Consider the following 13,996-nt stretch of genomic DNA (forward strand, 5'->3'; position numbering starts at 1 on the left):
TGATATATTTTTATTACGCAAATTTTTCTCTTTTAAACCAAAGGATGTATTTTTTGCCATACCGACCAGATTTTATAGATTTTAATCCTTCTGTTTTGAACGTTAACCTTGACGGTTAGACCTTCAAATGTCATTTTCAGATTCAAATGAAGTTTAGTTCCTCAAATATTACGTAAGGAATTAGTAAAATGTTCATCTTTTTCTTGATCAATAAATTAAAAAATATCAATATAAATCATTCAATAACTTTACTAACATGTTTGGAATCGGAACAACAATAAACATTTACATTGCAATTATCAAAATTAGGACGATTCTCAGCCGACGTGGATGAAGTGTTGCTACGTTGAATAGATATGTTGTGTTCTTCTTCGTTAAAACTGGCCAAATAAGAACATAAGCTTTTGTACTCACTTGTCCATAAATTTTTATTACTCAGATTTTTCTTGTTTAAATAAAAAAAAATGTATTTTAGATCTACTTGCTTTTGTGATTTAATCAACTGAAAACAATTGTAATAACTACTTCCAAAAGTAGCAGATTTTTAGTTTTAAGTTTAATCGTAACTGTATCAATTGTGGGTGAAAATATTTATTTAAATGTGTTCTATATGATAAAAAAAATCTGATCAAGGGAGGTTGTGATATAGGCATATCTAATGTCACAGATATAGAGTTGATATTAATCACGGCCTTCTAGAACCTGATTTTTTTTTCATGTCGTTTTGTACATAGATAGTATATAACATTTGTTTTATGATTTATAATTAGGTTTTTACTAGATTTTAAAATGAACTGCTGACAACTTTGTAGTTTTTTGTTATGTTTGCTATGCTAAAAGTGTGTCATGACTGGTATACCTTTTGGTAACAAGATATAAATGCATATATTAATAATAATTAATAAACACATTTGTTATGATATTGTAAAAATTAGTATAATATGTACATTCGTAATAGTTCATAAAATTAGTTTACAAATATTTTGAAATAAACAATGCGTTTATAGATTTATATATAAGCGTTCAATTAGAAGTATGTTGTCAAATTATTCTCCCTATCGTTACTTTCCAATATCCGTTATGAAATAGTGTATGCTCAGTCGATATTTACCTAGTAAAACTTTTCTGACTGAAGACAAACCAGCCTTATAAATCAAATTGGCTAATGTTAACTGCAACAAAGAAGTTAATACCCCTCCAAAAATTGTGTTTTTTTTTAATTATCAGTCGCCTATCTATCAAATGAGGTTAATTTACACACATTTTTAAATTTTTTTTAAACAAACCTTCAAATTATTTAATGAAATGCAAAGTTAAAAACATAAATTGGAAGACTGACAAGGGTAACCTTGGGATTTTCGAATTTTCATGAATTTTCATAAGTGGGATGACTTTTATATTTTTCATATGACGTCTCCAAAAGTGTTTAACCATCGAACTCGGAATAGACTACAATTAAATAAAAAAATAAATAATTATAACAATATTTTTTAGTCGATACAAAATTAAACAACACGTGAAATTTTAGTCGCACCCGTCAAAATAAATTTCGTTGTCCAAACTGCTAAACACATCATGGAAAATTCGTTCGATGAGTGGATTTTTTTCCACTTTCGTTTTTTCCAAATCAGCGCGAATTTCATTTTTTAGATCTTCGAGAGCGTTTCGAGTATACTCGAAACTTCCGAAGCTGTCCATTATGTTTACAAAAAGTTTCTTAGTTTCCATGTCCAGTGGTCTTTTTTTCAACAGATCTAACAATTAAGATATGGCATTAAGAAAATCATACGTGACTCTGTATACAAGATTGATAAAATATTTTGTATGAAGGATACCCAAAAGGCGACGATCGTTGGGATGACTCCGAATGGCATGAATTATGGGGTAGCTAAATTTTCCCTCATCTAGATCATCGCAAAAAACGCGAACAGTTGCGTACTGGAAAATTAGTTAAAAAAATTGAAAGTGGCCAATGATTGTGTTACCTTAGTGTTGTGCAAGTTTATATAGTCGTTGTATATCTGAAGAAAATAACATAATTTATCAACTACGTCAAAATTAAATTCAGTTGTCTCTTTTTTGGCGAGTAGTTTTAACAACTGGATTCCCCACATCACAGGATGGGAAGATTCTGAAATAAAACTTCTAAGTATATATTGACTTTAAATGCGTTGATTTTTATAGAAAAATTACGAAATTCGTTTAAAAAACAAAAATAGTATTTTATTGTGATTCTCATAATGGTAATAGGAATTTGAACTTACTCCCTCTAACGATAGTTCTGTAATCGTCAAAGGTAGGACATTTTTGGATGTCTCTGAAGTATATTTCTAGTCCTTGTCCAGTGAAGGACTGAATACCCATCTGAATAAAATGATCAACGGCGACATGCTAAATGAGAACATTCATACACCACATAAAGAAAAAAAAAATTTTTTTACTTTCATCTTTTCTAAATGAGGTGTTAGAATATGAGACAATTTACAAGCCATATATACTACAGCTTGCACTGTCAGCGGAACTCCATAAACCTCGTGAGCTGAAGAAATTCCTCTACGAAGCTTAGTTTCGTCCTCGAGATCATCTACCACAATAAAAATATCATATGCAGTATCTGAAAAATCAGCAAAAATTTTTTGCGCGTCTTTGGGACACTTGATCCAAAAATTATAAGAATGGATGGATCGTTTCCAGAGGTTCAGCGTTTCTGATCCAGGCTGTGAAACATGTTTGATGGGTCGTGCTAATATCTGCAAGAAGTAGTCTGTTAATAGGACAACAGGACTCACTTGCGAATGTGGATTACCTCTTCCTCTTGGGATTGAGGGTCAGATTTATTGCTCGCTGCCATCTTAAGACTCTATTTCGTGTTAGTTTTGTTTACTGGGATTAAATTTAGCACGGCCAGTTCATTAAAACTGTTTTTTCAGGAGCTGCACTTGTAACAAAAATGCAATTTAAGGGGTCTACGGCGGCCTTGACGATAAAATTTTATTATCAATTAAACTTTATCAGTGGTGCTTAAAAACTAAAAAAGTAAGTTGTGACGTAATGAGTATCTACATACATAAATCAAACGCGTAAATGACGCCATGAAATTGATAAAAAAACGAAAGCTGTCACAGATTATCGAATTTTTAGCCCGAAACAAGAGGAGTGGCAGACGTGCGACGTAAGCAATGTCTGCTATATTCATCGGGATTTTCCAATTTTAAAAATTTAGCTACTTCTCGTGGAACATCGTTAATCTTGTGAATCCCAATTACTTGTCGCTGACACTTTCCAATTAGGTATTTAACCAAGAATCGACGTTCATGAAAATTTTTTGCTCGAAGAGATATATATTTCTGGTAAATATCAAAATATTTTTCCCCCATAACGGTAAATGATGTTGGCTGTTTAGTTTTCGTACGAGGAATCGTAACCTCTATAATCCGAAACCACGATTATCCGAACACCCAGTAATCCGAACAGAGGCTAGTTGAAGTCGATATCTCTTTAATCCGAACAAAAATTCTGCAATCCGAACTGAACTTGAAAACATGCAGCTACTTTTTTGAAATTTTTAAAAATTGTGATATTTCAGTGCACTGAATCTGAATCTACAAGAATTATATTTTAAATTTCGAAAATCACAAACTCTTCAGCTTTATAATATAAGTATAGATTTTGCGGATATTTTTTTTTGTAATGTAATAATGATAAAATAAATATAATATAAATTGTTTTTAATAATTATTAAAATTAATCCGGCTTTAAAAAACGTGGTTCAAGTACAACGCATTCTGAGTATTATTAATACTGTCCTTGTCAGTCTTGTAATTTATCTCTTCGCATCAAAACAACAAAAAGTTTAACTTTGCATTTAATTTAAATAATTTGGACATTTTGCTAAAAAAGCTTCAAAATTTGAGCGAAATTATCGCGTTAAATTTCATAAATGCACGAATATCATTTAGGATTATGATAATTTATGAAATGAGAGATGTTAAAAACCAAATTCTAAACGGTTATAGATAAACTATTTTACAAGTTAAAGAAGCGTGATTTACGACCCCAAAATAGACCGGCGCCTGATATACAAATTTGGAAAACATCTTTTTGGAGGAGCACTTCCGTATAAATAGCTTAAGGAGGAAATAGAGCCCAGAGTCCTTTAAACCAATTCTCGATTCATCAGTTTTTAAATTTTTTACTTGTCTTCACGATTTTCCATTGCTCGATTCCTCGATCGTCTGATTGTTCGATTTCTCGATGCTTCAGTTTTTAATTTTTTCGATTTTTTATTTTTGGGCTTTTCGATTTTTCGACTTTCCAATTTTAAAATGTTTTCGATTCTCCAGTTATCCGATTTTTCAGTTTAGCGATTTTTAGATAAATAAATTTTGCGATATTTTAATTGTTCAATGTTTCAAATTTTAGATTTTTTGGATTTCCCGATTTTTTTTATTTTTCGGTTCTTCAATACTTCTATTTTTCAATTTTTCAAATTTTGACGTTGTTAAATTGTCAGTTTTCCGATTTCTCAATTAATTTATTTTTGATCTTCTCAAAGTTTCGATTTTTCAGTTGTTTAATTCTTCGATTTTTCGTTTTTTCGACTTTGCTTTTTTGGTTTTTCGATTTCTCAATTTTTCCATATTTCTTTCCGTTTTGGGATTTTTCAATATTTCGATTCTTCGACTTTTGGATTTTTCGATTTTTTATTTTCTGGATTTTCACTTTTTCGTTGTTTAAACTTTTTCAAAATTTCGATTGCTTTATATTTCGATGTGTCAATTTTTCAGTTGTTTTATATTTTAATTTTTCTATTTTCCAAAGTCTTAAATTTTCGATTTTTCAATTGTTTGAGATCTCGATTTATCGAGATTCGGATGTTTCGATGTCTTGATTGTTCAATCTCTCGATTTATGAATTTTTCCATTTCTAACTTTTCGCTTTTAAGACTTTGCCTTTTTAGTTTTTCGATTTCTCAATTTTCAATTTTTCAACTATTTTATACTTCGATCCCCCAATTTTTCAGTTCTTCTATATTTAAATTTTCCAATTTTGTTTTTTAAAATTTTTCGATTTTTCAATTTTGTGATTTCTCGATTCATCAGTTTTTCAATTTTTAACTTTTCTTCACGAACTTCCACTCCTCGATTTCTCGATCGTCTGATTTTTCGATTTCTCGATGTTTCAGTTTTTAATTTTTTCGATGTTTCGATTTTTATTTTTGGGTTTTTCAACTTTTCGATTTTCCAATTTTTACATGTTTCGATTCTCCAGTTATCCGATTTTTCAGTTTATCGATTTTTAAATAAATAAAGTTTGCGAAATTTTAATTGTTCGATGTTTTAAATTTTAAATTTTGACGTTGCTAAATTCCCAGTTTTCCGATTTTGCCATTTCTCGACTTCCCAAAGTTTCGATTTTTCAGTTCTTTAATTCTTCAATTTTTCGTTTTTTCGACTTTGCTTTTTTGGTTTTTTGATTTCTCAATTTTCCAGTTTTTAATTTCTCAATTTTTGGATATTTCGTTCCGTTTTGGGATTTATCAATATTTCGATTCTTCGACTTCTGGATTTTTCGATTTTTTATTTTCTGGATTTTCAGTTTTTGGTTTTTTAAACTTTAGATTTTTCAAATTTTTGATTTTATTTAGATTTCTCAATTTTTCAGTTCCTCTATATTTTAATTTTTAAATTTTTCGGAAGTCTTAAATTTTCGATTTTTCAATTGTTTAAGATCTCGATTTATCGAGATTCGAATGTTTCGATGTTTTGATTTATGAATTTTTCCATTCCCAATTTTTGGATTTTCGATTTTGGCCTATTCAGTTTCTCAATTTTTCCTCTTCTCGACTTTTCGATTCCTGGATTTCTCGATCTTTTGATTTTTCGAATTCTCAAGATCTCAATTTCAATTTTTCGATATTTCAATTTTTCTTCTATTTTTCAATTTTTCGATATCTCACTTTGCGATTTTTTAGTATTTCGACTTTTCGAGTTCTGGATTTCTTGGTTTCTCGACTTTTTACTTTTTGAATTTTCAATTTTTCGTTTTTTAAATCTTCAATTTTCGAGTTTTTACCTGTTTCGATTTTTCAGTTTATCGATTTTTAAATTTTAGATTTTCCAATTTTTCGATATTTGGATTATTCAATGTTTTCAATTTTAGATTTTTCAATATGTCTATTTTTCAATTTTTCGATTTTTTAATTTTGCCATCTTGGCTTTTCGATTTTTAAAATTGTTCGACTTTTTGCTTTTTAGATTTCCCGGTATTTTAAGTTTTCGATTTATAAATTTTTTCAACATTATCAGTTTTAGGAAATCAGTCATATCGTGGCGAGTACCACTAGATTTTTCAGTTTTTCGATTTTTCAACTTTCGAATTTTTCAATTTCTCGCTTTTTAAATTTTCAATTTTTTGATCTGTCTTTCAATTTTTGATTTCTCTGGGCAACTGAAAAAAACTTTCGATTGTTTTAATTTTACAATTTTGGCAGTTTTCCGATTTCTCAATTATTTGATTTTTAAATATATCGAGAAAATAGATGTATATTTTTTAAAATTTTCGATTTTTGATTTTTGTCACCGAGTTTTTGGAAGGAAGTAAAAAGTAATTTTGATCAGCGATTGCCATGTTCACCGTAACTATAAAACCTCCAAAAATTTTGTTTCTAATTTTCAGTTTTTGGATTTTTCGATTTTTTAAAATTTCAGTTCGAATAAATTTGTTCTTTTAGTAAAAAATCGAAAAATGACAAATTGTGAAAATGAAAAATTTTAACTTTAGTACTTGAAAAATTAAAAATCAAAAAATCCAAAATTGTAAAGTTAAACCTTGAAAAATCAAATGATTGAAATTAAAAACTCCAATATTGTTAAAAAAATTATCAAATGAAATATTCAAAAGTTGAAAAATCTATCAAAGGACAAAGGGCGAAAAGGACGAAGGACGAACAGGACGATTTTTCAATTCTCTATTTTCTTCATTTTTTCGATTTGCAAAACTGAAAAATCAGTACGAAAAATTGCAAATTCTGAAAATTCAAAAGTTGGGAAATTGAAAAACTAAAGAATTTAATCTTGAAAACTCGAAAAATTGCAAATCTAAAACATGAAGAAACAAAAAAAAAAGAAAAATTGGAAAATTGCGTTCCGAAAAATTGAAGAAACTGAAAATTGAATGAAAATGAACTGGAAAAATCTAAAATTAACAAAATGATAAATTCAAAAATCAAAGGGTTGAAAAATCCAAAATGGCAGATCGAAAAATAGAAAAATCCAAAAACTGAAAATTTTAACATTGAAAAAAAAATTATACAATCCGGTCATTGAAAAACTGTAAAATTGAAAAAATAACGAAAAATTGGAAAGCTAAGAAAATAAAAAAACGAAATGAAAAATTACAAATCGAAAATTTGGCGAAATGAAAAATTAAACAATCGAAAAATTGAAAATTCGGGAGATTTTAAATCAAACAATTGCAAGGTCTAAAAATTGAAGAAATAAAAAAAATTAACGATTTAAAAAACAAAAATTATTAATTGAAATATTGAAAAATCGAACAATTGAAAAAACAAAGAAAATAAAAAAACGAAACGAAAAATTGCAAAGCGAAGAGGATGAAAAATTAAAATTGAAAATTCGAGAAACTCAACACGAAAAATTAGTTAATCTAAAAATTAAAAAATTCACAAGTTGGAAAATTGAAAAACTGAAAAAGTTGAACTTGAAAACCAGAAAAATTGAAAGAATATGAAACTGGAAAAATCTAAAAATGAAAAATGAAGCATTCAAAAATCTAGAGGTCAAAAAATCGAAAAATCGCAGATCAAAATAGTGAAAAATTTCGCACTGAAAAAAGAAAAATTGAAAAAATAAAGAATAAAAGACCAAAATGAAAATTTGAAGAAATGAAACATTAAAGAATCGAAAAATTGGAAAATTAAAAATTGAAAACTCGGGAAATTTTAAATCGAAGAATTGAAATTTAAAAATTGAATACGAAAAATGAAAAATTGAAAAAACAAAAAAATGCAAATCAAAACATTGAAAAATTAATCTTGAAAACCCAAAAAATTGCAAATTGAAAACATGAAGAAACAAAAAAAAAAACTGAAAAATTGCAAACCGAAAAATTGAAGAAACTGAAAATTGAAAGAACATGAAGCTGGAAAAATCTAAAATTGAAAACATGATAAATTCAAAAATCAAAAGGTTGAAAAATCGAAAAATTGCACATCGAAAAATAGAAAAATCCAAAAACCGAAAATTTTCACACTAAAAAAAGAAAAATTAAACAATCAGGACATTGAAAAACTGTAACATTGAAAAAATAACGAAAAATTGGAAAACTAAGAAAATAAAAAACTGAAACAAAAAATTACAAAAAATTAAAACAGGAATTTCGAATTCGATTTTATAAGATTTGTTTTTTTTTCAATTTTTCGATATTTTAATTTTTGATTTTCCGATTATACAGTTGTAGAGTTTTTTGATTTCTTATTTATCTGATTTTTCAATTTGTCATTTTTTGATTTTTTATTTTCTTTATTTTTAGCAAGTACTAGCCCCACCCGCCACCCATCCAGCCTTTATTTTCTTAGAAGAATAAATCATCTGCCAAAATCAGTCTTATCTTGGCAAGTACTAGCTCTCCGCCCACCCTCCCTTATTTTCTTAGAAGATATGTCATTTGCCAAAATCAGTCTCATCTTGATAAGTACTAGCCCCGCCCATCCACCCTTTATTTTCTTAGAACAGTGGGTCATCTGCCAAAATCAGTCTTATCTTGACAAGTTCTAGAACCGGCCACCCACCCTTATTTGTATACTGTAGTTATATTTAGATGTTTTATTTACAAACATAAATCTCTCGATTTTGACATGCGACTATTTTTTTGTTTGAGTAAGAATTAATTATTTAATTGTCTTCTATTTTGCATTAATTTTTACATATTTTTAGTCACAATTTTGGTAGTTATTTATTTGCTAAGCATTGTGTGATATTAATATTGGAAAAATCTTTAGCAATAATTATCGAAGAATCAAAAATTTGAACAATCGAAAAATTTTAAAAATCGGAAATTGAAAAGTTCCTAAAACTGATAAAGTAAAAAAATCGAGAAATCGAAACTTAAAAAACCGGGAAATCTAAAAATCGAAAATTCGAAAAATTTTAAAAACCGAAAAGCTTAAATGGCAAAATTAAAAAATCGAAAAATTGAAAAATAGACATATTGAAAAATCTAAAATTCAAAACACTGAATAATTCAAATATCGAAAAATCGAAAAATCTAAAATTTAAAAATCGAGAAACTGAAAAATCGAAACAGGGAAAAACTCGAAAATTGAAGATTTAAAAAACGAAAAATTGAAAATTCAAAAAGTAAAAAGTCGAGAAACCAAGAAATCCAGAACTCGAAAAGTCGAAATACTAAAAAATCGTAAAGTGAGATATCGAAAAATTGAAAAACAGAAGAAAAATTGAAATATCGAAAAATTGAAATTGAGATCTCGAGAATTCGAAAAATCAAAAGATCGAGAAATTCAGGAATCGAAAAGTCGAGAAGAGGAAAAATTGAGAGACCGAATAGGCCAAAATCGATTTAAGACTTCCGAAAAATTTAAAAATTAAAATATAGAGGAACTGAAAATTTGAGAAATCTAAATATAAAACAATCGAAAATTTGAAAAATCTGAAGTTTAAAAAACCAAAAACTGAAAATCCAGAAAATAAAAAATCGAAAAATACAGAAGTCGAAGGATCGAAATTTTGATAAATCCCAAAACGGAAAGAAATATCCAAAAATTGAGAAATTAAAACCTGGAAAATTGAGAAATCAAAAAACCAAAAAAGCAAAGTCGAAAAAACGAAAAATTGTAGAATTAAAGAACTGAAAAATCGAAACTTTGGGAAGTCTAGAAATGGCAAAATCGGAAAACTGGGAATTTAGCAACGTCAAAATTTAAAATTTAAAACATTCAACAATTAAAATATCGCAAAATGTATTTATTTCAAAATCGATAAACTGAAAAATCGGATAACTGGAGAATCGAAATATCTAAAAATTGGAAAATGGAAAAATTGAAAGACCCACAAATAAAAGATCGAAACATCGAAAAAATTAAAAACTGAAACATCGAGAAATCAAAAAATCAGATCATCGAGAAATCGAGGAGTGGAAAATCGTGAAGAAAAGTTAAAAATTGAAAAACTGATGAATCGAGAAATCACAAAATTGAAAAATCGAAAAATTTTAAAAAAGAAAAATTGGAAAATTTAAATATAGAAGAATCGAAAAATTTAACAAGAAATTGAAAATCCAAAAAGTAAAAAATCGAGAAATCAAAAAATCCAGGAGTGCCAAAATCGAAAAGTCGAAAAATCGAAATATTAAATATGCCAAAACTGAAAGAAATATCCAAAAAATTGAGAAATTAAAAAATTGGAATATTGAGAAATCGAAAAACTAAAAAAGCAAAGTCGAAAAATCGTAAACTTAAAAGATCGAAAGATTGAAAAATCAAAAGATCGAGAAATCGAAGAATCGAAAAGTCGAGAAGTCGAAAAATTGAGAAACCGAATAGGCCAAAATCGAAAAATCCAAAAATTAGAAATGGAAAAATTCATAAATCAAAACATCAAAACATCCGAATCCCGATAAAACGGGATCTTAAACAATTGAAAAATCGAAAATTTAAGACTTCCGAAAAATTTAAAAATTAAAATATAGAAGAACTGAAAAATTGAGAAATCGAAATATAAAACAATCGAAAATTCGAAAAATCTAGAGTTTAAAAAACAAAAAACCGAAAATCCAGAAAATAAAAAATCGAAAAATCCAGAAGTCGAAAAATCGAAATATTGTAAAATCCCAAAACGGAAAGAAATATCCAAAAATTGAGAATTTAAAAACTGGAAAATTGAGAAATCGAAAAATCACACGATCGAGAAATCGAGGAGTGGAAAATCGAGAAGAAAAGTTAAAAATTGAAAAACTGGTGAACTATCAAAACATCGAAACATCACAAATCACAAAATTTATAAATCGAAAAATTTTAAAAAAGAAAAATTGGAAAATCGAAGATTTAAAAATTCGGAAAATTGAAAAATTTAAATATAGAAGAAGTGAAAAATTGGTGGATCGAAGTATAAAACAGTTGAAAAATTGAAAATTTTAAAGTTTAACGAAAAATTGAAAATCCAAAAAGTAAAAAAATCGAGGAGTGCAAAAATCGAAAAGTGGAAAAATCGAAAAATTGAAAATGCTAAAACTGAAAGGCGTATCCAAAAAATTGAGAAATTAAAAAATTGGAACATTGAGAAATCGAAAAACTAAAAAGGCAAAGTCGAAAAAGCGAAAAGTTAGAAATGGAAAAATTCTTAAATCGAGAGATTGAACAATCAAAACATCGAAACATCCGAATTTCGATAAATTGAGACCTCAAACATTGAAAAATCAAAAATTTAAGGCTTTGGAAAATTGAAAAATTAAAATATAGAAGAACTGAAAAATTGACAAATCGAAAAAAGTTTAAAAAACGAAAAACTGAAAATCCAGAAAATAAAAAATCGAAAAATCCAGAAGTCGAAGAATCGAAATATTGAAAAATCCCAAAACGTAAAGAAATATCGAAAAATTGAGAAATCGAAAAACCAAAAAAGCAAAGTCGAAAAACCGAAAAATCGAAGAATTAAAAAACTGAAAATCGAAACTTTGGAAAATCAAAAATAGATTAACTGAAAAACCTGAAAAGTGACAATTTAACAACGTCGAAATTTGAAAAATTGAAACCGAAAAATAAAAAAATCGAAAAATCGAAAAATCTAAAATTTAAAACATTGAACAATTAAAATATCGCAAAATTTATTTATTTAAAAATCGCTAAACTGAAAAATCGGATAACTGGAGAATCGAAAACATCCTAAAATTGGATAGTCGAAAAATCGAAAAGCCCAAAAATAAAGAATCGAAAAAATTAAAAACTGAACCATCGAGAAATCGAGAAATCAGACGATCGAGAAATTGAGGAGTGGAAAATCGTGAAGAAAAGTTAAAAATTGAAAAATTGAAGAACTGATGAATCGAGAAATCACAAAATTGAAAAATCGAAAAATTTTAAAAAAGAAAAATTGGAAAATTTAGATATAGAAGAATTAAAAAATTTAACGAAAAATTAAAAATTCAGAAAGTAATAAAATTGAGAAACCAAAAAATTCAGGACGGCAAAAATCGAAAAATCGAAAAATCGAAAAATTGTAAATCCCAAAACTGAAAGAAGTATCCAAAAAATTGAGATATTAAAAAATTGGAAAATTGAGAAATCGAAAAACTAAAAAGGAAAAGTCGAAAAAGCGAAAAGTTAGAAATGGAAAAATTCATAAATCGAGAGATTGAACAATCAAAACATCGAAACATCCGTATCTCCATAAATCGAGATCTCAAACAATTGAAAAATCGAAAATTTAAGACTTCGGAAAATTGAAAAATTAAAATATAGAAGAACTGAAAAATTGACAAATCGAAATATAAAACAATCGAAATTTGGAACAAGTTTAAAAAACGAAAAACTGAAAATCCAGAAAATAAAAAATCGAAAAATCCAGAAGTCGAAGAATCGAAATATTGAAAAATCACAAAACGGAAAGAAATATCTAAAAACTGAAAAATTAAAAACTGGAAAATTGAGAAATCGAAAAACAAAAAATAGCAAAGTCGAGAAAACGATAAATCGAAGAATTAAAGAACTGAAAAATCGAAACTTTGAGAAGATCAAAAATAGATTAATTGAGAAATTGGAAAACTAACAATTTAGCAACGTCAAAATTTGAAAAATTGAAAAATAGAAATATTGAAGAACTGAAAAATCAAAAACTTGAGAAATCGAAAAATCTAAAATAGCAAAGTCGAAAAATCGTAAGCTTAAAATATCGAAAGATTGAAAAATCAAACATCTGAAAAATCTAAAAATTGAAGAAGTACGATTGTGAAAAATTAAAACTTTGGGAAGTCGAGAAATGGGAAAACTGAAAATTTAGAAACGTCAAAATGACCGTTTTACCATTCGATAATACAATTTGAAATGTAAATTTTGTCATTTGGGAATATTTTGCATTAAATCGTTAAAATGTTCAAGAACTTTGTTCACTTATTCGTTACAAAGTTCGACCACATTTTTTTTTAATTTATTATTTTTTTTTTGTGTTATATTGATGGCTGGAGAAAAAATAGTATGTTTCACTCGGATTAAAAGAGGGTTTTTTGACTCGCAAAATTTTGCATAGATTGATATATTGTAATATAGACTTTGGTATCTGTTGTATTTTGTCTTGTTTCTATAGTGAGTTTTAAATTAGTATTTACGAACGATTTTACACATTTCACACAAAACATATTACTTAATTAAGAATAATAACTGCAGGTACTATTACATAAAAAATTCGGAGACCGATGTATAGCGACCACCACCTTAAGTATTTAAGTACTTTAATAAATTCCCAGTACGTATTTTAGTCGCAACCATCGTAATAAATTTCCGTTTCTAAATTGCCAAATACATTTTGAAGAACTCGTTCCAAATACGGATTTTTCCCCATATTCATTTTATCTACGTCGTCAAAAATTCCATCTTTTAACTCTTTCAGCACTTTTCGTGTATGCTCGAAGCTTCCAAAACTCTCCAGTATGTCCACAAAGAGTTTCTTACTTTCTACATCCAGTGGCCTTTTCTTCAACATATCTAAGAGTCCAAATTAAGAAAATGAAACACGACAAGAAATCCATGAAAATATATTTTAATAAAGGATACCCAGAAGACGATGATCATCCGGATGACTTTGAACACCGTGAATTATAGGGTAGCTGAATTTTCCTTCGTCTAGGTCATCACAGAAGACGCGGACCGCTGCGTACTAAAAATTACACATCGTCATGAGTAACTAGAGCATGAATTTAAAAAATCACACAGTGTGAAGCATTTTTCGTGGCTGTAAATGGCTGC

General features: G+C 27.7%; 1 protein-coding gene across 1 annotated transcript; it reads right to left on the minus strand.

Annotated features, from left to right (window-relative positions):
• Nucleotides 1–575: 575 nt before the first annotated feature.
• LOC135138997 (terpene synthase-like) lies at nt 576–13,509 on the minus strand. The gene is made up of 8 exons (XM_064069059.1): nt 13,428–13,509; nt 2,807–2,933; nt 2,442–2,750; nt 2,265–2,391; nt 1,986–2,131; nt 1,836–1,938; nt 1,535–1,754; nt 576–1,449 (listed from the first exon to the last, which is right to left on the minus strand). Exons 2-8 carry the CDS (start codon nt 2,849–2,851, stop codon nt 1,404–1,406), a joined length of 996 nt encoding a protein of 331 aa, XP_063925129.1. The 5' UTR covers nt 2,852–2,933; nt 13,428–13,509; the 3' UTR covers nt 576–1,403.
• Nucleotides 13,510–13,996: the final 487 nt, after the last annotated feature.

The sequence above is a fragment of the Zophobas morio genome, unplaced genomic scaffold (assembly GCF_036711695.1).
Source record: "Zophobas morio isolate AGI-343-1 ecotype UQ-CSIRO unplaced genomic scaffold, CSIRO_AGI_Zmor_V1 ptg000030l, whole genome shotgun sequence".
NCBI classification, from domain to species: domain Eukaryota; kingdom Metazoa; phylum Arthropoda; class Insecta; order Coleoptera; family Tenebrionidae; genus Zophobas; species Zophobas morio.